Genomic DNA, 24,605 nt, shown 5'->3' on the forward strand with positions numbered 1-24,605 from the left:
AGCTCCCTCCTGTCCCAGTACTGGTGCCAGTGTCCCAGGAAGCAAAACCCATTTCTCCCACACCAGTCTTTGAGCCACGCATTTAACTCTCTAATTTTATTTGTCCTAGCCAAATTCGCTCGTGGCTCAGGTAATAATCCAGAGATTATTACCCTTGAGGTTCAGTTTTTTAATTTGACCCCTAGCTGCACATACTCCTTTAACAGAACCGGCTTCCTAGTCCTATCTACGTTGTTTGTACCAACATGGACCATGACAACTGGATTCACCCCCTCCCACTGCAAGTTTCTTTCCAGCCCAGAGGAGATGTCCTTAACCCTGGCACCGGGTAGGCAACACAGCCTTCGGGACTTTTCTTTTTTTAGTTATATTGGAGATAGGAAGATTGGCTGTTTGAGTGGGCGGGGTGGTTACGAAGACCATTGGCAGGAGGGTCTCACTTGTGATTCACAGAAGCTTGAGAGCACCTTGATGGTGGACTTCATGGCCTTTGGTGGTGGCTAACGCCATCTGCAAGGAGCGGCCAGCAGCTTGGCACGGCAGGGACCTCCCCAGTGGAGTACTCCTGCCTCTGTTTCAGGCGGTGAGGAGTTGCCGAGCCCTCTCCGGAACTCCCTTCATTTCTCTGCAATGTTGCCCCGCCCGCTGTGATTGACGGGCGATGTGGTGGCGGGAGTGCGCACTGGGCGCGGGGGTGTACAGCGCTGCCCGGACTCCCCCCCCCCCGCCAGCCGCAGTAATGGTGCCGTCCGCAGGTGGTTCCAGTCGCTCCCCGAGCTCCGCCTATTGGCAGGCGGTATAATCGCTGCCGGAGCGGCTGTCAGAGCGGGACCATGAACCGCTTCCGAGCCTCGAAATACAAGAACACGGCGCCGAGGCTCCCGGGCCGAGCGGTGAGTATCCGGGGCCGGCGGTCACGGCCCGAGTCCGGAGTAATAAAGCCCTCGGTGTCAGCCGAAAGGAGGGACGGCACCGGGGGCTGGGTCGGTAGAGAGTCCCTTTCTCTACCCCCGGCCCCGCCCGGGCCCCCCCCCCCCCCGTATCTTCCCCCCCCCCCCCCGTATCTTCCCCCACCCCCCCCCCGTATCTTCCCCCACCCCCCCCCCGTATCTTCCCCCACGCCCCCCCGTATCTTCCCCCACCCCACCCGTATCTTCCCCCCCCCCGTATCTTCCCCCCCCCCCGTATCTTCCCCCCCCCCGTATCTTCCCCCCCCCGTATCTTCCCCCCCCCCCGTATCTTCCCCCCCCCCCGTATCTTCCCCCCCCGTATCTTCCCCCCCCCCGTATCTTCCCCCCCCGTATCTTCCCCCACCCCCTCCGTATCTTCCCCCACCCCCCCCGTATCTTCCCCCACCCCCCCCGTATCTTCCCCCACCCCCCCCCCCGTATCTTCCCCCACCCCCCCCCGTATCTTCCCCCACCCCCCCCGTATCTTCCCCCACCCCCCCCCGTATCTTCCCCCACCCCCCCCGTATCTTCCCCCACCCCCCCCGTATCTTCCCCCACCCCCCCCGTATCTTCCCCCACCCCCCCCGTATCTTCCCCCACCCCCCCGTATCTTCCCCCACCCCCCCGTATCTTCCCCCACCCCCCCCCCGTATCTTCCCCCACCCCCCCCCCGTATCTTCCCCCACCCCCCCCCCGTATCTTCCCCCACCCCCCCGTATCTTCCCCCACCCCCCCGTATCTTCCCCCACCCCCCCCGTATCTTCCCCCACCCCCCCCGTATCTTCCCCCGCCCCCCCGTATCTTCCCCCGCCCCCCCGTATCTTCCCCCGCCCCCCCGTATCTTCCCCCGCCCCCCCCGTATCTTCCCCCGCCCCCCCCGTATCTTCCCCCGCCCCCCCCGTATCTTCCCCCGCCCCCCCCGTATCTTCCCCCGCCCCCCCCCGTATCTTCCCCCGCCCCCGCCCCGTATCTTCCCCCGCCCCCGCCCCGTATCTTCCCCCGCCCCCGCCCCGTATCTTCCCCCGCCCCCGCCCCGTATCTTCCCCCGCCCCCGCCCCGTATCTTCCCCCGCCCCCGCCCCGTATCTTCCCCCGCCCCCGCCCCGTATCTTCCCCCGCCCCCGCCCCGTATCTTCCCCCGCCCCCGCCCCGTATCTTCCCCCGCCCCCGCCCCGTATCTTCCCCCGCCCCCGCCCCGTATCTTCCCCCGCCCCCGCCCCGTATCTTCCCCCGCCCCCGCCCCGTATCTTCCCCCGCCCCCGCCCCGTATCTTCCCCCGCCCCCCGCCCCGTATCTTCCCCCGCCCCCGCCCCGTATCTTCCCCCGCCCCCGCCCCGTATCTTCCCCCGCCCCCGCCCCGTATCTTCCCCCGCCCCCGCCCCGTATCTTCCCCCGCCCCCGCCCCGTATCTTCCCCCGCCCCCGCCCCGTATCTTCCCCCGCCCCCGCCCCGTATCTTCCCCCGTTCCGTATCTTCCGCCGCCCCGTCCCGTAGCTTCCCCCGCCCCCCGTCCCGTAGCTTCCCCCGCCCCCCGTCCCGTAGCTTCCCCCGCCCCCCGTCCCGTAGCTTCCCCCGCCCCCCGTCCCGTAGCTTCCCCCGCCCCCCGTCCCGTAGCTTCCCCCGCCCCCCGTCCCGTAGCTTCCCCCGCCCCCCGTCCCGTAGCTTCCCCCGCCCCCCGTCCCGTAGCTTCCCCCGCCCCCCGTCCCGTAGCTTCCCCCGCCCCCCGTCCCGTAGCTTCCCCCGCCCCCCGTCCCGTAGCTTCCCCCGCCCCCCGTCCCGTAGCTTCCCCCGCCCCCCGTCCCGTAGCTTCCCCCGCCCCCCGTCCCGTAGCTTCCCCCGCCCCCCGTCCCGTAGCTTCCCCCGCCCCCCGTCCCGTAGCTTCCCCCGCCCCCCGTCCCGTAGCTTCCCCCGCCCCCCGTCCCGTAGCTTCCCCCGCCCCCCGTCCCGTAGCTTCCCCCGCCCCCCGTCCCGTAGCTTCCCCCGCCCCCCGTCCCGTAGCTTCCCCCGCCCCCCGTCCCGTAGCTTCCCCCGCCCCCCGTCCCGTAGCTTCCCCCGCCCCCCGTCCCGTAGCTTCCCCCGCCCCCCGTCCCGTAGCTTCCCCCGCCCCCCGTCCCGTAGCTTCCCCCGCCCCCCGTCCCGTAGCTTCCCCCGCCCCCCGTCCCGTAGCTTCCCCCGCCCCCCCCGTCCCGTAGCTTCCCCCGCCCCCCGTCCCGTAGCTTCCCCCGCCCCCCGTCCCGTAGCTTCCCCCGCCCCCCGTCCCGTAGCTTCCCCCGCCCCCCGTCCCGTAGCTTCCCCCGCCCCCCGTCCCGTAGCTTCCCCCGCCCCCCGTCCCGTAGCTTCCCCCGCCCCCCGTCCCGTAGCTTCCCCCGCCCCCCGTCCCGTAGCTTCCCCCGCCCCCCGTCCCGTAGCTTCCCCCGCCCCCCGTCCCGTAGCTTCCCCCGCCCCCCGTCCCGTAGCTTCCCCCGCCCCCCGTCCCGTAGCTTCCCCCGCCCCCCGTCCCGTAGCTTCCCCCGCCCCCCGTCCCGTAGCTTCCCCCGCCCCCCGTCCCGTAGCTTCCCCCGCCCCCCGTCCCGTAGCTTCCCCCGCCCCCCGTCCCGTAGCTTCCCCCGCCCCCCGTCCCGTAGCTTCCCCCGCCCCCCGTCCCGTAGCTTCCCCCGCCCCCCGTCCCGTAGCTTCCCCCGCCCCCCGTCCCGTAGCTTCCCCCGCCCCCCGTCCCGTAGCTTCCCCCGCCCCCCGTCCCGTAGCTTCCCCCGCCCCCCGTCCCGTAGCTTCCCCCGCCCCCCGTCCCGTAGCTTCCCCCGCCCCCCGTCCCGTAGCTTCCCCCGCCCCCCGTCCCGTAGCTTCCCCCGCCCCCCGTCCCGTAGCTTCCCCGCCCCCCGTCCCGTAGCTTCCCCCGCCCCCCGTCCCGTAGCTTCCCCCGCCCCCCGTCCCGTAGCTTCCCCCGCCCCCCGTCCCGTAGCTTCCCCCGCCCCCCGTCCCGTAGCTTCCCCCGCCCCCCGTCCCGTAGCTTCCCCCGCCCCCCGTCCCGTAGCTTCCCCCGCCCCCCGTCCCGTAGCTTCCCCGCCCCCCGTCCCGTAGCTTCCCCCGCCCCCCGTCCCGTAGCTTCCCCCGCCCCCCGTCCCGTAGCTTCCCCCGCCCCCCGTCCCGTAGCTTCCCCCGCCCCCCGTCCCGTAGCTTCCCCCGCCCCCCGTCCCGTAGCTTCCCCCGCCCCCCGTCCCGTAGCTTCCCCCGCCCCCCGTCCCGTAGCTTCCCCCGCCCCCCGTCCCGTAGCTTCCCCCGCCCCCCGTCCCGTAGCTTCCCCCGCCCCCCGTCCCGTAGCTTCCCCCGCCCCCCGTCCCGTAGCTTCCCCCGCCCCCCGTCCCGTAGCTTCCCCCGCCCCCCGTCCCGTAGCTTCCCCCGCCCCCCGTCCCGTAGCTTCCCCCGCCCCCCGTCCCGTAGCTTCCCCCGCCCCCCCGTCCCGTAGCTTCCCCCGCCCCCCCGTCCCGTAGCTTCCCCCGCCCCCCCGTCCCGTAGCTTCCCCCGCCCCCCGTCCCGTAGCTTCCCCCGCCCCCCGTCCCGTAGCTTCCCCCGCCCCCCGTCCCGTAGCTTCCCCCGCCCCCCGTCCCGTAGCTTCCCCCGCCCCCCGTCCCGTAGCTTCCCCCGCCCCCCGTCCCGTAGCTTCCCCCGCCCCCCGTCCCGTAGCTTCCCCCGCCCCCCGTCCCGTAGCTTCCCCCGCCCCCCGTCCCGTAGCTTCCCCCGCCCCCCCGTCCCGTAGCTTCCCCCGCCCCCCCGTCCCGTAGCTTCCCCCGCCCCCCCGTCCCGTAGCTTCCCCCGCCCCCCCGTCCCGTAGCTTCCCCCGCCCCCCGTCCCGTAGCTTCCCCCGCCCCCCGTCCCGTAGCTTCCCCCGCCCCCCCGTCCCGTAGCTTCCCCCGCCCCCCGTCCCGTAGCTTCCCCCGCCCCCCGTCCCGTAGCTTCCCCCGCCCCCCGTCCCGTAGCTTCCCCCGCCCCCCGTCCCGTAGCTTCCCCCGCCCCCCGTCCCGTAGCTTCCCCCGCCCCCCGTCCCGTAGCTTCCCCCGCCCCCCGTCCCGTAGCTTCCCCCGCCCCCCGTCCCGTAGCTTCCCCCGCCCCCCGTCCCGTAGCTTCCCCCGCCCCCCGTCCCGTAGCTTCCCCCGCCCCCCGTCCCGTAGCTTCCCCCGCCCCCCGTCCCGTAGCTTCCCCCGCCCCCCGTCCCGTAGCTTCCCCCGCCCCCCGTCCCGTAGCTTCCCCCGCCCCCCGTCCCGTAGCTCCCCCCGTCCCGTAGCTCCCCCCGTCCCGTAGCTCCCCCCGTCCCGTAGCTTCCCCCGCCCCCCGTCCCGTAGCTTCCCCCGCCCCGTAGCTTCCCCCGCCCCCCGCCCCGTAGCTTCCCCCCCCGCCCCCCCGCCCCGTAGCTTCCCCCCCCCCGCCCCCCGCCCCGTAGCTTCCCCCCCCGCCCCCCGCCCCGTAGCTTCCCCCCCCCGCCCCCCGCCCCGTATCTCCGCCACCCGTCCCGTATCTCCCCCCCCCCCCCGCCCCCCGCCCCCATCCCAACCCGCATCCCTCCCCCCCCCCCCCCATTCCCATTCCCGTATCTCCTCTCTCTCTCCCACACCCCGGTCCTGTTTGTCCCAGGCTGTGACCCTGTATTCACGCCAGTTCCTCCTGAAAGTCATAGTGAACTTGCTGCAGGAGCCAGCCACTTCCTTCCTCTTGCAGCTTGCTGCTGCTTCTCTCTGTCAGAGGCAAACGGAAGGAAATTGCAATGTTTGCACCAAACGGGGGCTTGTGTGTGAGGAAGACTTTTGTATTTGTCTCTACCTGCCTGGGCCATGTCTCTTCATCTCAAATTTATTACTAAGAATCCTGTTCCAACTTGCAGTTCCTCAGAGGCACCAGTGAGGAGAACGGCAGATCCTCACGCTGTCAGCATCTCATTTGAAAGAAAAGAACTTGCACTTTTCACAACCTCAGGAAGTCACAAACTGCTTTACAGTACGTTTTGAATTGTAGTCACTGTTGTAATGCAGGAAACGCAGCAGCCAATTTATGCACAAACAGCAATGTGATCATGACCAGATAATCTGTATTTTAGTGATGTTGGTTGAGGGATAATTATTGGCCAGAACACCAGGGCTCTTCATCGAACCCTGCTCTTCATCGAAATAGTGCCATGGAATCTATTACATCCACCTGAGAGGGCAGATGAGGCCTTGGTTTAACGTCTCATCCGAACGACGGCACCTCCAACAGTGCAATACTCCGAGGACTGCCCCTCCGACAGTGCAGTGCTCCCTCAGTATTGCCCCTCCGACAGTGCAGCGCTCCCTCAGTATTGCCCCTCCGACAGTGCAGCACTCCCTCAGTATTGCCCCTCCGACAGTGCAGCGCTCCCTCAGTACTGCCCCTCCGACAGTGCAGTGCTCCCTCAGTATTGCCCCTCCGACAGTGCAGCGCTCCCTCAGTATTGCCCCTCCGACAGTGCAGCACTCCCTCAGTACTGCCCCTCCGACAGTGCAGCACTCCCTCAGTACTGGCACTGGGAGTGTCAGCCTGGATCTTGTGCTCAAGTGTCTGGAGTGAGGCTTGAACCCACGACCTTCTGACTCGGAGAAGGGAGTGCTACCCACTGAGCCATGCCTCAATCTTGAACACTGGCATCATATTCGTTTACTGCCAAAGACTGTCCACAATCGTCATCTCAATAAAATAACACTTCTATTTCTATAGTGCTTTTAATAGATGGGAATCTAAAGGAGGAGAGACCCGAGGTACTGGGAGGATTTTTTATGGAGGAATGAATGGGGAAAGATGACTTCCTCTGGTTAGGGAATCAATGATGAGGGATCATCAATTAAATATTAGTCGGTGAGAGAGGTTAGAAAGAAATTTCTTCAGGGTTGTTGGATTACTTTGGCACAGCGAGTGATTGAGGCAGAGACCGTTGCATCAGGAGTGGGTGAACATTTAAAGCGGAGGAAGATACACAGGCCATGGGATGAGAACGGGACCGTGGAGTTAGTTGTGGATTGTGATCTGTGTAACTATGGTCTCAAAGGGCTTCACGCAGTCCTTTGTTCACTGGTTGAAGTGCAGTGGCTGCTGTTATGTAGGCAAGCAGGGCAGTCATTCTGTGCCAGCAATGCCCCATAAACAGCCCAGAGTTGGCGCTGGTTGAGGCAGTAATGTTTGGACACTTTGAGTAATCCATGGTCTGTTTTTGAAGATTCCCAAAGGATTGTTATTTAAACGGATACTGATGGGGCAGGACTTCATTGTGTGTAATCTCACCATCTCGCACAGTGATGTTGTGGGATCCCACCAAGTATTATTGTGACTGTTATAGATTTAACAACCCTGCGAGCTCAGCACTGTTCTGGAAGAGGGCAGGAGGGGTGCGGCAGGCCAAGGAGGTAAAGTCCTGTTAGGCTAAATAAACACCTCCCCCATCGTAATATACAGGGAGTCAGAAAGTGGGAGGACTGGGAGTAGTATACAAGTCGGTTAAGGATAAATAAACTGAGTTAATATTGACGTAAAAGTCACTGCACTTTGAAAGTAATTTGTTGAATGCGAAGTGCTTTGAGACATGAGATGAGGCATCATATAAGTGAAAGTCTAGAGAGTGTCTTGAAAGGCAAATGTTCCAAAGAGATGTGCCAGTCGTGAGTGCAGGAAGCAGCTTTTAAGCTGTAATCAGCTAACTGGTGACTCAACATTGGTCTCGAGATTGTGTTGGAGCTGGTCCAATCGCATGCTTGGAAGTACAAGGGTTGACCACTCGCTTCGTAACCTTTCTCTTCAGGACTCTGAAATTGGAGTTGCTATTTTATCAGTTGCAATTTAATGCAAAGAATTTCTGAGCTGGTATTGGTTGCAATCGTTTTTGATTGTGTTCTTTTGCATTGGTTGTGCGATTTGTTGGCAAAATAGATTAAAGGTTTAAATATGTGGGTGCCATGCCATAATATTGCACAGGTATAGTGTGAGGACTTTAGCCCTCGCCCTCCCCTCCAAGTTAAGGATTTTGCTTGGATGCAGACAGGCGTGAGCTCAAGGCATCTGCTGCAATTGGAGGGTGGGTTCGAATCTTGCAGTAGATCAGGAAATATAGAAATGATAAATTCTTTGCACCGAATGGAGATTGTGGAAAAAAATAACCATTATCTTGGATCAGGAATCTGTAGAAAGAAAGAATTTTCATTTATATTTCCAAGATAGATTGCATAACCAACAAGCAAACTTTGAATCTAGTTGTTCTGAGCAGTAACTGGCATAACGTAGAAGGTGCCGACTCTCCATCAAGATGTAGGTGGATCTGATCAGTTTCAATTGTCAGCTCTGACTCAGTGGGTGGCACTCTCGCCTCTGAGTCAGAAGGTCATGGGTTCAAGCCCCACTCCAGAGACTTGAGCCCATAATCCTTCAGTGCAGTGCTGAGGGAGTGCTGCACTGTCGGAGGTGCCGTCTTTTGGATGAGACATTAAACTGAGGCCCTACCTGGCCTCTTGGCTGGAAATAAAAGATCCCATGGCACTATTTCGAAGAAGAGCAGGAGAGTTCTCCCTGGTGTCCTGGCCAATATTTATCCCTCAACCAACATCACTAAAACTGGTCTTTATCACACTGCTGTTTGTGGGAGCTTGCTGTGTGCAAATTGGCTGCCGCGTTTGTGACATTACAACAGTGACTACACTTCAAAAGTGAAGCATTGGCTGTAAAGAGCTTTGGCCATGAAAGGCGCTATATAAATGCAAGTCTTTCAATATCTGCACCCTTTATAATGCATGTTAGACAAATCTGAATTGCACACATTAACTTGGGACAGTTGAAAGGGATGTTGCAGGTTATCGGATTTAAACATTGTGGATTTAGCTCGGGTTACTGTGCGATGGGAAAAAGTTTTGTAGCGGTTTTCCTCAGGAGATAATGTGTCAAGTGGAGTTTGGGAGTGTAAGTACAGGGTCTGTGGGCTTGTGGAGCAAGTGGCGTTTCTTGTTGCCTGTTGCCCAAGCCGCCTTGTTGATGGGAACAGAACGAGTAACTGCAAAGCTACGGGGAGGGAGAGAAACTGCGTGCTAGGTGTGAACACGGGGGAGAGAGAGGATTTGTAAAACCGGGGAGACACAGAGCCCTGGCCGCAAGGTTGGGTTGGGAAACATTGCTGTTTCTGGGAAGAATAAATAAGGGACAAGTAGCTTCCATGCAGAGCACTGTAAATCTTTTTATCTGCCTCTGCAGGATTGGATCAGTGACATTCGAGCTGGCTCTGCTGTCTCCTATGGGAATCATATCAAATCGAGCTGTGCCTTCATCGCCTTCAATGCAAACAGCCCGGGTAAGAGCAAGAACTGGGCCACAATGACGTCAGGGTTTTCTACATTTTAATGAAGGTGAAACACTCCCAATGGCCGATGGGGAAAAGGTTCTCCTGTCGGAGCATTCAGCCGCACGGAGCAGGATGTCCCAGGGCGGAATCTCAGTCTGGACTGAGTTAGCTGATCTCACCCAGGGCTGCAGTTGGCCCGCAACCCGCTTTTGCTGGGGAAAGAGACATCAGCTTGGATTTCTGCTCATTACCCGCAGGCTCCTGGTTAAGCAGCGCCTCGATTTCAAAATTCTCATCCCTGTCTTCATCCATGGCCTCACCCCTCCCTATCTCTCTAATCTCCTCAAGCCCCACAACCCCCGAGATATCTGCGCTCCTCTAATTCTGCTCTCTTGAGCATGCCTTCTGTTGCCTAGGCCCTAAGCTTTGGAATTCCCTTTCTATACCTCTCCGCCTCGCTACCTCTCTTTCCTCCTTTAAGATGCTCCTTAAAACCTACCTCTTTGACCAAGCTTTTGGTCACCCGCCCTAATTTATCCTTAAGTGGATTGGTGTCAAATTTTTTTGTCTTAAAATACTCCTGTGCAGCGCCTTGGGATGTTTTACTACATTAAAGGCGCTATATAAATACAAGTTGTTAAAATTAGAGCCAGGCTGTTCAGGAGTGAAATCAGGAAGCACTTTTTTACACAACGGGTAGTGGAAATCTGTAATTCTCTCCCCAAAAGTCTGTGGATGCTGGGGGTCGATTGAAATTTTCAAGACTGAGATCGATAGATTTTTATTGGGCCAGGGTATCAAGGGATATGGAGCAAAGGTGGGTAAATGGAGTTGAGATACAGATCAGCCATGAGCTCACTGAATGGCGGAACAGGCTCGAGGGCTGAGTGGCCTCCTCCTGTTCCTATGTGATCCCCTGCTTCGTGGAATACCATGCCAACGCGCCGTGTGGGGGCTCCCACGTGAACCTTGGAGTGAGGCACCCGATTACAGCTGGTACCTGTGGATCTGTCACCCCAGTGAGAGTCAACGCCTGCAGTGCACGAGTGTGGCAGGGGAGACAATCACTTGAAAAGGCAACGATGAATTCTCTGCTCACAACAGAGGGCAGGGTAAGGATTGTGGGGGAAGGGGCAGAGAATAATGTAGAAAATCAGCACAAATAAAAATCAAATGAGAGTTTGGATAATCACAACAGAGAATGCTGGGAACACTCAGCAGGTCAGCAGCACCTGTGGAGAGAGAAACAGAGTCAATGTTTCAGGTCGGTGATCCTTCAAGGGTCACAGACCTGAAACGTTAACTCTGTTTCTCTCTCTTCGATGCTGCCTGACCTGCTGAGTGTTGCCAGCATTTTCTGTTGTTATTTCAGATTTCCAGCATCTGCAGTATTTTGCTATTGTGTAGAGTTTGGATTAAGTTCATTTATTACAATAATCCGACTTTCGCTGATCTGGAGCTTTCATCACCAGATCAAGAACTCTTCCCAAGTCTGGGCGAGAGTCGGTGTTGCACACTGCCCTTTTGAGCGGGCTGTATTCTAAAGTCACTCTGCTGTTTCATGCAGGAGGAGGGAGTCTCGGAATTCTGTCGCTGGAAAATAGAAACCACGATAAGCGGCAGGTGTCGGAACTTCAGTGTCATGCAGGTAAGTGAGAGAACTCGGCTCCGGTTCCTGGTGCGGGATCCTGTACTGCCGTCGCGGCTGTTCATTAGGGTGCAGTGAGGGAGCAGGACCATGCTGCAGGGAATAACACTAGTGCTCAGTGGGAACTGCCCCTCCGCTGTCTCTGTGTGTGTCTGTCAGCACTTTGCTGACAGGCTCTTGTATTTCCAGTCATTTTTACACTGGCCCTCGTCTATTCGGATCACAGGAGATCTGCTCGTGACCGGACACTGTCTTTTTTTTTCATTCATTCATGGGATGTGGGTGTCGCTGGTAATGCCAGCATTTATTGCCCATCCCTAATTGCCCTTAAGAAGGTGGTGGTGAGCTGCCTTCTTGAACCATTGCAGTCTGTGACGTGAAGGTATTCTCACAGTGCTGTTAAGGAGGGAGTTCCAGGATTTTCAATGAAGGTCAATCATCACAGCCCCAGGACATCGTTGCAGGAGTTCCTCAGGGCAGTGTCCTAGGCCCAACCATCTTCAGCTGCTTTATCAATGACCTTCCCTCCAACATAAGGTCAGAAATGGGGATGTTCGCTGATGACTGCACAGTGTTCAGTGCCATTCACAACTCCTCAGATAATGAAGCAGTCCATGCCCGCATGCAGCAAGACCTGGACGACGGTCAGACTTGGGCTGATAAGTGGCAGGTAACATTCGTGCTGCAGAAATGCCAGGCAATGACTATCTCCAACAAGCGAGAGTCTAACCACCTCCCCTTGACATTCAATGGTATTACCATCGCTGAATCCCCCCACCATCAACATCCTGGAGGACACCATTGACCAGAAACTTCACTGGACCAGCCACATAAATACTGTGGCAACAAGAGCAGGTCAGAGGCTGGGTATTCTGTGGCGAGTGTCTCACCTCCTGACTCCCCAAAGCCTTTCCACCATCTACAAGGCACAAATAAGAAGTGTGATGGAATACTCTCCACTTGCCTGGATGAGTGCAGCTCCAACAACACTCAAGAAGCTCGACACCATCCAGGACAAAGCAGCCCGTTTGATTGGCACCCCATCCACCACCTTTAACATTCACTCCCTCCACCACCGGCGTACCGTGGCTGCAGTGTGTACCATCTACAAGATTCACTGCAGCAACTCGCCAAGGCTTCTTCGACAGCACCTCCCAAACCCGCGACCTCTTCCACCTAGAAGGACAAAGGCAGCAGTGCATGGGAACACCACCACCTTCAAGTTCCCCTCCAAGTCACACCATCCTGATTTAGAAGTATATCGTCGATACTTCACCATCGCTGGGTCAAAATCCTGGAACTCCCTACCTAACAGCACTGTGGGAGTACCATCACCACACGGACTGCAGCGGTTCAAGGAGGCGGCTCACCACCACCTTCTCGAGGGCAATTAGGGATGGGCAATAAATGCTGGCCTTGATGGCGACGCCCAGATCCCATAAGCGAATTAAAAAAAAAAAAAATTTGATCCAGTGACGATGCAGGATCGGCGATGTACTTCCAAGTCAGGATGGTGTGTGACTGGAGGGAAACGGTGGTGGTGTTCCCATGTGCCTGCTGTCCTTGTCGTTCTAGGTGGAAGAGGTCGCGTGTTTAGGAGGTGCTGCCGAAAAAGCCTTGGCGAGTTGCTGCAGTGCATCTTGTAGATGGTACACACTGCAGCCACGGTACGCCGGTGGTGCAGGGAGTGAATGTTTAAGGTGGTGGATGGGGTGCCAATCAAGCGGGCTGCTTTGTCCTGGATGGTGTCGAGCTTCTCGAGTGTTGTTGGAGCTGCATTCATCCAGGCAAGTGGAGAGTATTCCATTAAACTCCTGACTTGTGTCTTGTGGATGGTGGAAAGGCTTTGGGGAATCAGGAGCAATGTTCCCTCTAAATTTTTTGGGGGCTGCACTGCCCATTCAAAATTCCGCGCCTGAGCGGTTTTTCCATTAAAAGCTGGTGAGCCGGCTGCACGGAACCTCCAGAGAGCTGCGCGGCCACGCAGCTGAAAGGGAACATTGGTCAGGAGATGAGTCACTTGCTGCAGAATACCCAGCCTCTGACGTGCTCTTGTTGCCACAGTATTCATGTGGCTGGTCCAGTTAAGTTTCTGGTCAATGGTGACCACCCCCCCAGGAGGTTGATGGGGGATTCTGCGATGGTAATGCCATTGAATGTCAAGGGCACGTGTCTAGACTCTCGCTTGTTGGAGATAGTCATTGCCTGGCATTTGTGTGGTGCGAATGTTACCTGCCACTTATCAGCCCAAGCCTGAATGTGTCCAGGTCTTGCTGCATGCGGGCATGGACTGCTTCATTATCTGCGGAGTTGCGAATGGCACTAAACACTGCAATCATCAGCGAACATCCCCACTTCTGACCTTATGATGGAGGGAAGGTCATTGATGAAGCAGCTGAAGATGGTTGGACCTAGGACACTGCCCTGAGGAACTCCTGCAGCCATGTCCTGGGACTGATATGATTGACCTCCAGTAACCACAACCATCTTTCTTTGTGCTAGGTATGACTCTAGCCATTGGAGAGTTTTCCCCCCCCGATGCCATTGGAGAGTTTTGCCCCCCCCCCCCCGATTCCCATTGACTTCAGTTTTACTAGGGCTCCTTGATGCCACACTCAGTCAGATGCTGTCTTGATGTCAAGGGCAGTCACTCTCACCTCACCTCTAGAATTCAGCTCTTTTGTCCATGTTTGGACCAAAGCTGTAATGAGGTCTGGAGCCGAGTGGTCCTGGCAGAACACAAAATGAGCATTGGTGAGCAGGTTGTTGGTGAGTAAGTGCTGCTTAATAGCACTATCGACGACACCTTCCATCACTTAGCTGATGATTGAGAGTAGACTGATGGGGCGGTAATTAGCTGGATTGGATGTGTCCTGCATTTTGTGGACAGGACATACCTGGGCAGTTTTCCACATTGTCGGGTAGATGCCAGTTTTGTAGCTGTACTGGAACAGCTTGGCTAGAGGTGCAGCTAGTTGTGGAGCACAAGTCTTCAGCACAATAGCCGGGATGTTGTCGGGGCCCACAGCCTTTGCTGTATCCAGTGCACTCAGCCATTTCTTGATATCACGTGGAGTGAACTGAATTGGCTGAAGACTGGCTTCTGTTATGGTGGAGGCCGAGATGGATCATCCACTCGGCACTTCTGGCTGAAGATGGTTGCAAAAGTTTCATCTGCTGAATCTAGCACTCTCGTGCACAAGGGACTTGCATTTCGCAGTGTAAACACACTGAGCTGTATATCCCCCCCACCGCCCCCCTCTCTCTCACACACTGCTGACAGTCAGTTCCTCTTTGTATCCTGCTGGATTGTTGTTGGTAAGACCATCCTGGTAGTCACAAGATACAATGATAAAGTTGTTGACTAATCCATAGCAATCAATCTCTATCAATTAGTCTACAACAGACCCAGACATGAGGTGAAGAAAATTGGTGTTGGTGAGGTGCGGCGTGTTGGTGCTGATGGTTTCGTTTCTCTTCGCAGATCTGGTGACTGATTTTGATTTCTCCCCGTTTGATGATGGGTTGCTGGCAACATGTTCCGCCGATGTGACGGTAAGGTGCCATTCTTGGCAGAACATTCCGTGCGGGAGGGGAATTACTTCCCTCTGGAGGAAATGGGGTGCTCCATGTGGTGACGTTTGGGGGGGTGCGGGGGGGTGCATGGCTGTACACCACCTTGGGGGCCGCTGTGTCCAAGGAGCTAGAAATCTACAGTGTATTGGCTGAAAAATGGAATGAAATCCTGGTGTTTAACGCTGATTGTTTCTGATCGTCAGGTGAAGCTGTGGCGATTACCCGGCACTGTTGAGCAGGTATCGTCTGCACAGAGCATCACACTGGGACCAGAGGCTGCGAGAGTGGAGTGCGTGCTGTTTCATCCTTCCGCAGATGGGGTGTTAGCAAGTGGAGCCGGAAATACGGCCAAAATATGGGACCTGACTCGGCAGAAAGCCCTGACGGGTGAGATTTGAGAGATCTGATCGGGTACAGCTGCTGCCACAGTATAGAAAGAACTTGTATTTATATAACGCCTTTCATGACCTCAGGATATCCAAAAGCGCTACACAGCCAATGAAGTGCTTTTGATGCGTAGTCACTGTTGTAATGTCGGGAAACACGGTGGTAATTTGTGCACAGCAAGCTCCCACAAAAATCTGGTCTCCATGAAAGTGACCATGAAGTTGTCGGATTGTCTTAAAAATCCAACTGGTTCACGAATGTCCTTTAGGGAAGGAAACCGGCCGTCCTTTCCCGGTCTGGCCTATATGTGACTCCAGTCCCACATCAATGTGGTTGACCCTTAACTGCCCTCTGAAGCCCGAGCAAGACACTCTGTTATATCAAACGCTATCAGTGGTTCAAGAAGAAGGTCCACCACCACTTTCTCAGGGTAACTAGGGATGGGCAATAAATGCCGGCCTTGCCAGCGACGCTCAAATTCCGAGAATGAATTTTAAAAATGAAACACCAGATAATCTGTTTGTGATGTTGGTTGAGGGATAAATATTGACCAGGACGCTGATAACACCCCTGCTCCTCTTCGTATAGTGCCATGGGATCTTTTGCATCCACTTGAGTGTATATGGAGCGTCGGTTTAATGTCTCATCCAAAAGATGGCACCTCTGACAGTGCAGCACTCCCTCAGTATTGCACTGGGAGTTGTCAGCCTAGATTATGGGGCTCAGGTCTCTGGAGTGGGGCTTGAACCCACAAGGTGTGAGTGCTACCACCAGGCCGAGGCTGACGCCTTGTTGAGCCGTTTAGAACTGCACCCAATTTACAGTCAGTTGAATTGTTTGAGGGTTGGCACAATAGTGTAAACCCCTTCCTGTCGCCAACCCTTCCCCATCTTGCACCTCAATGTTGCCCCTCTGCCTTGCAACTCAGCCTCGTGAATCACTTATCTCTCATCTCGTGCCTTGTTTGAGGTAAGCCCCAGTAGATCTGTGCCTCACACCACGTTGTCTTTACTCCCAGCTCTTGAAGACCATGGGGACCAAATCCAGAGCTTGACTTGGAAGAAAGATGGCTGCCTCCTGGGCTCATCGAGTAAGGTAAGTGTAACTGATCAGAGAGAGAAAGAGACGGGCCAGAGTCAATACGACACTGTCCAAAGGGCCTGGGATAAATACCACGTGGCCCACTGATACCTGCATCTCATCACTAAGCATTTCGCGAGTCGCTTTCAGCTCTGCCTGTAGCCATAAGTCAGTTGCTTAAGGCAATTGTGAGGTACTTTTATTCTCATGTTTACTTGCCACTTTTGGCAGCGATTAAGTGGACCCCAGTGCCTGGGGAACAGAACATGTTGTGGTGCAGTTATCGGGCACACCCAAGGATTAGAAGTAAAGCTCCCTCTATACCATTCCATCAAACACTCCCATATCAGTTAGATACAAAATAAAGCTTCCTTCAATCTAAGGAATGGGGAGTTATTTCCTTCACTGATTAGTCCCGGGCAGTGGCGCTTCTGATGCCAAGGGTGGTAATGAAATTGGACCAAGTTTTCCTGCCACTGTTTGGAAATTGTTTTTCTGACTGTTTGGGTGAATTCCCTGAAGCCTGGAGACTTGGAGGAGTGGTTACCAAGTGCCTTTTCCAAAGAATTAAGGGGTAGTGGTGGAACAACTCGCTGCTTTCAGTCCAGGGTGAGGGAGAATCACTTTCGACAGGTTCCTGTCACTCTGAAATTTGGCCATTCCCTGTCTTTAGAGAATCTACCCTGGCCAGGACACTGTCTGTGGGCAGAAGCCTTGTCTTCTCTTGGTATGAGAGGCAGATTATTATTCCAGATATTTGGAACCTTTTGTGTAAAGCAGGTCTATCCTGTATCTGATTTGAGTTTGGTTTTCACCAGGTTGTTTGTTTGATCCTAATCTCTTGTCTTATTTTAAAGTAATACTCGAAGATTACCTTGCCTATTAGTCATTTATTGGTTTTTAGCTTTGTATACTAAGCTGAGGTCTGCCTTCATTGTCCTTTCCCTGGATTGTAGAGACTGAATTTCCTCGTACTGTTCCCCCACCCAAGACTATTCTTGCTCCCCTTGGCACACTCGCCAGTGCTCGCACTCCCCTTTGTAGCCTGGTGATTCCGTACACCATGTACAGTCTGACCAGTGCACTGTACAGCCCCAGCCTCCTGGTACTTCATTACCTGGCTACCTACACCAGCTTTTTAATCTGCTTGTACACACACCGTCTAGTCCTTGCCAGTGAGGTGTCCAGTATTACTCGTAGGTTCCTTTGAGTCGGCTTCTTTCAAGGGGGGATGAATATTTTACTGGCGGCTGTGGTTAGAGGAGGGTTGAAGCTTGCGAGATCGCCAAGTGCAGGGAAAGTCACTCCAGGGATTTTATGAAAATTTGAAAAGATGCATATACATGTGACTGGACCCAGCAGCCTGTAGAAATCCTTCCTCTGATAACTAGCAGTTGTGTGGTTAGCGACTTCCTCTTGTGTCTGTAGCTGCAAACCCTTCACAAAAGTGCTGCCCTGCGCCCCACCCCACCCCCCCCACTCCCGGCAGCAGTTTTCTCACAGCTCTGCTCTCCTACGGTCCCGTTCACCCATCACCCCTGTGCTTGCTGACCTACACTGGCTCCCGGTCCAGCAACACCTTGATGTTAAAATTGCCATCCTTGTTTTTAAATCACTCCATGGCCTCACCCCTCCCTATTTCTGTAATAATCTCCGACCCTACCACCCCCCCCCCCCCCCCCCCAATCTTTGCGCTCCTACAATTCTGGCCTCTTGACCATCCCCGATTTTAATCGCTCCACCATTGGCGGCTGTGCCTTCAGCTGCCTGGACCCTAAGCTCTGTAATTCCCTCCCCATACCTCTCCGCCTCTCGACCTCTCTTTTTTCCTTTAAGATGCTCCTTAAAACCTACACTACCTGTCCTAATATCTCTTTAGGTGGCTCTGTCAAAATTTGTTTCATAACGCTCTTGTGAAGCGCCTTGGGACGTTTTATTAGTTAAATGCGCACTATAAACACAATTTGTTGCTGTTAACAAGAAAGTAAGTGGTCGAATAAAGGTAACAAGAAAGCTACAAATTCTGGAAATACACAGATCCGTCGGCACCTGAAAGAGGAAAGACAGGTGAAGATTTCATCGGGACTGAATATGTAGACGGAGCTGAGTGATGGAAACTTTTTTCTTTCTCCACACAGTGCATGACTTGTGTATTTCCAGCATTTTCTTTTCTGTCTTATGTCGGTAAAACTTGAATGGGTTCGTAGTATGACCATGAACGCAATGAATGTCCTGATATTCCAGAATCAATGTCACTTGTTTAAAATAATTGCAATTTTACAGGGTGTGCTACCTCCTTTAGACAAGAGAGGGCGCTGTGAGCTGATTGACAGCATCGAGTCTGATCACAGCCAAAACTGGCCACTAGGTGGTGTGTGTTCCCCATCTCTGGGGGTAGCCATCACCAGTTACACACAGTCTCTGTCGCGCGCTCTCTGTCGCGCGCTCTCTGTCGCGCGCTCTCTGTCGCGCGCTCTCTGTCGCGCGCTCTCTGTCGCGCCGCTCTCTGTCGCGCTCGCTCTCTGTCGCGCGCTCTCTGTCGCGCGCTCTCTGTCGCGCGCTCTCTGTCGCGCGCTCTCTGTCGCTCGCTCTCTGGCTCGCGCTCTCTGGCTCGCGCTCGGCCCTCTCTCCCTCTGGCTCGCCCTCTCCCTCTCCCTCTGGCTCGCCCTCGTCCCTCTCCCTCTGGCTCGCCCTCTCCCTCTCCCTCTGGCTCGCCCCTCTCCCTCTCCCTCTGGCTCGCCCTCTCCTCCTCTCCCTCTGGCTCGCCCTCTCCCTCTCCCTCTGGCTCGCCCTCTCCCTCTCCCTCTGGCTCGCCCTCTCCCTCTCCTCTGGCTCGCCCTCTCCCTCTCCCTCTGGCTCGCCCTCATCCCCTCTCCCTCTGGCTCGCCCTCTCCCTCTCCCTCTGGCTCGCCCTCTCCCTCCCTCTGGCTCGCCCTCTCCCTCTCCCTCTGGCTCGCCCTCTCCCTCTCCCTCTGGCTCGCCCTCTCCCTCTCCCTCTGGCTCGCCCTCTCCCTCTCCCTCTGGCTCGCCCTCTCCCTCTCCCTCTGGCTCGCCCTCTCCCCTCTCCCTCTGGCTCGCCCTCATCCCTCTCCCTCTGGCTCGCGCTCGCCCCTCTCCCTCTGGCTCGCCCTCTCCCTCTCCCTCTGGCTCGCGCTCTCCCTCTCCCTCTGGCTCGCGCTCTCCCTCTCCCTCTGGCTCGCGCTCTCCCCTCTCCCTCTGGCTCGCGCTCTCCCTCTCCCTCTGGCTCGCGCTCTCCCTCTCCCTCTGGCTCGCGCTCTCCCTCTCCCTCTGGCTCGCGCTCTCCCTCTCCCTCTGGCTCGCGCTCGCGCTCTCCCTCTGGCTCGCGCTCTCCCTCTCCCTCTGGCTCGCCCTCGTCCCTCTCCCTCTGGCTCTCCCCTCTCCCTCTGGCTCGCGATCGCCCTCTCCCTCTGGCTCGCGCTCGCCCCTCTCCCTCTGGCTCGCGCTCGCCCTCTCCCTCTGGCTCGCGCTCGCCCTCTCCCTCTGGCTCGCGCTCGCCCTCTCCCTCTGGCTCGCGCTCTCCCTCTCCCTCTGGCTCGCGCTCTCCCTCTCCCTCTGGCTCGCGCTCGCCCTCTCCCTCTGGCTCGCGCTCGCGCTCTCCCTCTGGCTCGCCCTCTCCCTCTTCCCTCTGGCTCTCCCTCTCCCTCTGGCTCGCCCTCTCCCTCTGGCTCGCGCTCGCACGCCCTCTCCCTCTGGCTCGCGCTCGCCCTCTTCCCTCTGGCTCGCGCTCTCCCTCTCCCTCTGGCTCGCGCTCTCCCTCTCCCTCTGGCTCGCGCTCGCTGCTCTCCCTCTGGTTCGCGCTCGCGCTCTCCCTCTGGTTCGCGCTCGCGCTCTCCCTCTGGCTCGCGCTCTTCCCTCTGGCTCGCGCTCTCCCTCTGGCTCGTGCTCGCGCTCTCCCTCTGGCTCGTGCTCGCGCTCTCCCTCTGGCTCGTGCTCGCGCTCTCCCTCTGGCTCGTGCTCGCGCTCCTCCCTCTGGCTCGTGCTCGCGCTCTCCCCTCTGGCTCGTGCTCGCGCTCTCCCTCTGGCTCGTGCTCGCGCTCTCCCTCTGGCTCGCGCTCTTCCCTCTGGCTCGCGCTCTCCCTCTGGCTCGCGCTCTCCCTCTGGCTCGCGCTCTCCCTCTGGCTCGCGCTCTCCCTCTGGCTCGCGCTCCTCCTCTGGCTCGCGCTCTCCCTCTGGCTCGCGCTCTCCCTCTGGCTCGCGCTCTCCCTCTGGCTCGCGCTCTCCCTCTGGCTCGCGCTCTCCCTCTGGCTCTCCCTCTGGCTCGCGCTCGCCCTCTGGCTCTCCCTCTGGCTCGCGCTCGCCCTCTCCCTCTGGCTCGCGCTCGCCCCTCTTCCCTCTGGCTCGCGCTCGCCCTCTCCCTCTGGCTCGCCGCATCGCCCTCTCCCTCTGGCTCGCGCTCTCCCTCTGGCTCGCGCTCTCCCTCTGGCTCGCGCTCTCCCCTCTGGCTCGCGCTCTCCCTCTCTGGCTCGCGCTCTCCCCTCTCCCTCTGGCTCGCGCTCTCCCTCTCCCTCTGGCTCGCGCTCTCCCTCTCCCTCTGGCTCGCGCTCTCCCTCTCCCTCTGGCTCGCGCTCTCCCTCTCCCTCTGGCTCGCGCTCTCCCTCTGGCTCGCGCTCGCGCTCTTCCCTCTGGCTCGCGCTCTCCCTCTGGCTCGCGCTCGCGCTCTTCCCTCTGGCTCGCGCTCTCCCTCTGGCTCGCGCTCGCGCTCTCCCCTCTGGCTCGCGCTCGCGCTCTCCCTCTGGCTCGCGCTCGCGCTCGTCCCTCTGGCTCGCGCTCGCGCTCTCCCTCTGGCTCGCGCTCGCGCTCTCCCTCTGGCTCGCGCTCTCCCTCTGGCTCGCGCTCGCGCTCTCCCTCTGCGCTCGCGCTCTCCCTCTGGCTCGCGCCTCGCGCTCTCCCTCTGGCTCGCGCTCTCCCTCTGGCTCGCGCTCGCGCTCTCCCTCTGGCTCGCGCTCTCCCTCTGGCTCGCTCGCGCTCTCCCTCTGGCTCGCGCTCTCCCTCTGGCTCGCGCTCTCCCTCTGGCTCGCGCTCTCGCCCTCTCTCTGGCCCCCCGCTCTGTCTCTCCCGCTCTGTCTCTCTCGCTGTCAATTCAATTCAACTTGCTTTATTGGCATGACAAGATACATCTTATGTTGCCAAAGCACAGAAAAACATGTATGATTGAACACGTAAACGCAGATCTAGACATAGTGTATAGACAAAATATACCCATGTATACATAAATATATACACATATAATATGCATATAATCTTTTCTTAGATTTAATGGTTACTGGTTGTCCCTCTGCTTATGGCAAGCTGTAACATAGTTTGCCGCTAAAGTTACGCATTTTCTCTGTTCCCCTAATAGATATGGGAGTTTTTGGTGGTCATTCAAATTTTTGAATTCAGGGCATATTTTTATGAATTTTAGGTAGAAATTCCCCCTTATGTCCTGATAGTTTCCACAAGTTGTGAGAAAGTGCATCTCTGTCTCCACCACTCCCTGACTGCAGTGAGAGCATATCCTGTCCCCTCTGGGCAGCCAGGTCTGCGTGTGTCAGCCTTTTTCGATGGCTAGGGCTATGCTCACTAAGTCTGTACATTGTCAAGGTTTTTCTCAGTTTGCTATCCCCCGTCTCTTTCCCCCCCCCCCGTCTCTTTCCCCCCCCCGTCTCTTTCCCCCCCCCGTCTCTTTCCCCCCCCCGTCTCTTTCCCCCCCCCCGTCTCTTTCCCCCCCCCGTCTCTTTCCCCCCCCCCGTCTCTTTTCCCCCCCCGTCTCTTTTCCCCCCCGTCTCTTTCCCCCCCGTCTCTTTTCCCCCCCGTCTCTTTTTCCCCCCCGTCTCTTTTCCCCCCGTCTCTTTTCCCCCCCGTCTCTTTTCCCCCCGTCTCTTTTCCCCCCGTCTCTTTTCCCCCCCGTCTCTTTTCCCCCCGTCTCTTTTCCTCCGTCTCTTTTCCCCCCGTCTCTTTTCCCCCGTCTCTTTTCCCCCCGTCTCTTTTCCCCCCCGTCTCTTTTCCCCCCGTCTCTTTTCCCCCCGTCTCTTTTCCCCCCCCGTCTCTTTTCCCCCCCCGTCTCTTTTCCCCCCGTCTCTTTTCCCCCCCGTCTCTTTCCCCCCCCGTCTCTTTCCCCCCGTCTCTTTCCCCCCCCGTCTCTTTCCCCCCCCCGTCTCTTTCCCCCCCCGTCTCTTTCCCCCCCCGTCTCTTTCCCCCCCCGTCTCTTTCCCCCCCCGTCTCTTTCCCCCCCCCGTCTCTTTCCCCCCCCGTCTCTTTCCCCCCCCCGTCTCTTTCCCCCCCCGTCTCTTTCCCCCCCCGTCTCTTTCCCCCCCCCGTCTCTTTCCCCCCCCGTCTCTTTCCCCCCCCCGTCTCTTTCCCCCCCCGTCTCTTTCCCCCCCCGTCTCTTTCCCCCCCCCGTCTCTTTCCCCCCCCCCGTCTCTTTCCCCCCCCCGTCTCTTTCCCCCCCCCGTCTTTCCCCCCCCCGTCTCTTTTCCCCCCCCCGTCTCTTTCCCCCCGCTCCCCCGTCTCTTTCCCCCCCCCGTCTCTTTCCCCCCCCGTCTCTTTCCCCCCCCCGTCTCTTTCCCCCCCCGTCTCTTTCCCCCCCCGTCTCTTTCCCCCCCCGTCTCTTTCCCCCCCCCGTCTCTTTCCCCCCCCCGTCTCTTTCCCCCCCCGTCTCTTTCCCCCCCCGTCTCTTTCCCCCCCCCCGTCTCTTTCCCCCCCCGTCTCTTTCCCCCCCCGTCTCTTTCCCCCCCCCGTCTCTTTCCCCCCCCGTCTCTTTCCCCCCCCGTCTCTTTCCCCCCCCGTCTCTTTCCCCCCCCGTCTCTTTCCCCCCGTCTCTTTCCCCCCCCGTCTCTTTCCCCCCCCGTCTCTTTCCCCCCCGTCTCTTTCCCCCCCCGTCTCTTTCCCCCCCCCGTCTCTTTCCCCCCCCGTCTCTTTTCCCCCCCCGTCTCTTTCCCCCCCCGTCTCTTTCCCCCCCGTCTCTTTCCCCCCCCGTCTCTTTTTCCCCCCCGTCTCTTTCCCCCCCGTCTCTTTTCCCCCCCCGTCTCTTTTCCCCCCCGTCTCTTTTCCCCCCCCGTCTCTTTTTCCCCCCCGTCTCTTTTCCCCCCCCGTCTCTTTTCCCCCCCGTCTCTTTTCCCCCCCCGTCTCTTTTCCCCCCCGTCTCTTTTCCCCCCCGTCTCTTTTCCCCCCCGTCTCTTTTCCCCCCCGTCTCTTTTCCCCCCCGTCTCTTTTCCCCCCCGTCTCTTTTCCCCCCCGTCTCTTTTCCCCCCCGTCTCTTTTCCCCCCCGTCTCTTTTCCCCCCCCGTCTCTTTTCCCCCCCCGTCTCTTTTCCCCCCCGTCTCTTTTCCCCCCCCGTCTCTTTTCCCCCCGTCTCTTTTCCCCCCCCGTCTCTTTTCCCCCGTCTCTTCCCCCCGTCTCTTTTCCCCCCCCGTCTCTTTTCCCCCTTTCCCCCCCCGTCTCTTTTCCCCCCCGTCTCTTTTCCCCCCCGTCTCTTTTCCCCCCCGTCTCTTTTCCCCCCCGTCTCTTTTCCCCCCCGTCTCTTTTCCCCCCCGTCTCTTTTCCCCCCCCGTCTCTTTTCCCCCCCCGTCTCTTTTCCCCCCCGTCTCTTTTCCCCCCCGTCTCTTTTCCCCCCCGTCTCTTTTCCCCCCCGTCTCTTTTCCCCCCCGTCTCTTTTCCCCCCCGTCTCTTTTCCCCCCCCGTCTCTTTTCCCCCCCGTCTCTTTTCCCCCCCGTCTCTTTTCCCCCCCGTCTCTTTTCCCCCCCGTCTCTTTTCCCCCCCGTCTCTTTTCCCCCCCCGTCTCTTTTCCCCCCCGTCTCTTTTCCCCCCCGTCTCTTTTCCCCCCCGTCTCTTTTCCCCCCCGTCTCTTTTCCCCCCCGTCTCTTTTCCCCCCCGTCTCTTTTCCCCCCCCGTCTCTTTTCCCCCCCGTCTCTTTTCCCCCCCGTCTCTTTTCCCCCCCGTCTCTTTTCCCCCCCGTCTCTTTTCCCCCCCCCGTCTCTTTTCCCCCCCCGTCTCTTTTCCCCCCCCGTCTCTTTTCCCCCCCCGTCTCTTTTCCCCCCCCGTCTCTTTTCCCCCCCCGTCTCTTTTCCCCCCCCGTCTCTTTTCCCCCCCCGTCTCTTTTCCCCCCCCGTCTCTTTTCCCCCCCCGTCTCTTTTCCCCCCCCGTCTCTTTTCCCCCCCCGTCTCTTTTCCCCCCCCGTCTCTTTTCCCCCCCCGTCTCTTTTCCCCCCCCGTCTCTTTTCCCCCCCCCGTCTCTTTTCCCCCCCCGTCTCTTTCCCCCCCCGTCTCTTTTCCCCCCCCGTCTCTTTTCCCCCCCGTCTCTTTTCCCCCCCCCGTCTCTTTTCCCCCCCCGTCTCTTTTCCCCCCCGTCTCTTTTCCCCCCCCGTCTCTTTTCCCCCCCCGTCTCTTTTACCCCCCCCGTCTCTTTTCCCCCCCCGTCTCTTTTCCCCCCCCCGTCTCTTTTCCCCCCCCGTCTCTTTTCCCCCCCCGTCTCTTTTCCCCCCCCGTCTCTTTTCCCCCCCCGTCTCTTTTCCCCCCCCGTCTCTTTTCCCCCCCCGTCTCTTTTCCCCCCCCGTCTCTTTTCCCCCCCCGTCTCTTTTCCCCCCCCGTCTCTTTTCCCCCCCCGTCTCTTTTCCCCCCCCGTCTCTTTTCCCCCCCCGTCTCTTT

General features: G+C 58.7%; 1 protein-coding gene across 2 annotated transcripts in view; it reads left to right on the forward strand.

The window, feature by feature from the left end:
* The first annotated feature begins 752 nt into the window (after window positions 1–752).
* coro7 (coronin 7) overlaps window positions 753–24,605 on the forward strand; it is a 167,867-nt gene continuing 144,014 nt past the window's right edge. The window contains exons 1-6 of one of the 2 annotated variants that reach the window (XM_086001018.1): window positions 753–893; window positions 9,182–9,278; window positions 10,837–10,917; window positions 14,402–14,472; window positions 14,697–14,880; window positions 15,899–15,975. In XM_086001018.1, the coding sequence (XP_085857144.1) occupies window positions 834–893; window positions 9,182–9,278; window positions 10,837–10,917; window positions 14,402–14,472; window positions 14,697–14,880; window positions 15,899–15,975 (570 nt within the window). In that variant the 5' untranslated portion in view covers window positions 753–833. The remainder of the gene's footprint in view (window positions 894–9,181; window positions 9,279–10,836; window positions 10,918–14,401; window positions 14,473–14,696; window positions 14,881–15,898; window positions 15,976–24,605) is intronic. The other variant, XM_086001017.1, reaches the window with a different exon arrangement.

The sequence above is a fragment of the Somniosus microcephalus genome, chromosome 11, assembly GCF_052327205.1.
Source record: "Somniosus microcephalus isolate GS21.2 chromosome 11, FLI_Smic_1.0, whole genome shotgun sequence".
In the NCBI taxonomy this organism is placed as follows: Eukaryota; Metazoa; Chordata; class Chondrichthyes; order Squaliformes; family Somniosidae; genus Somniosus; species Somniosus microcephalus.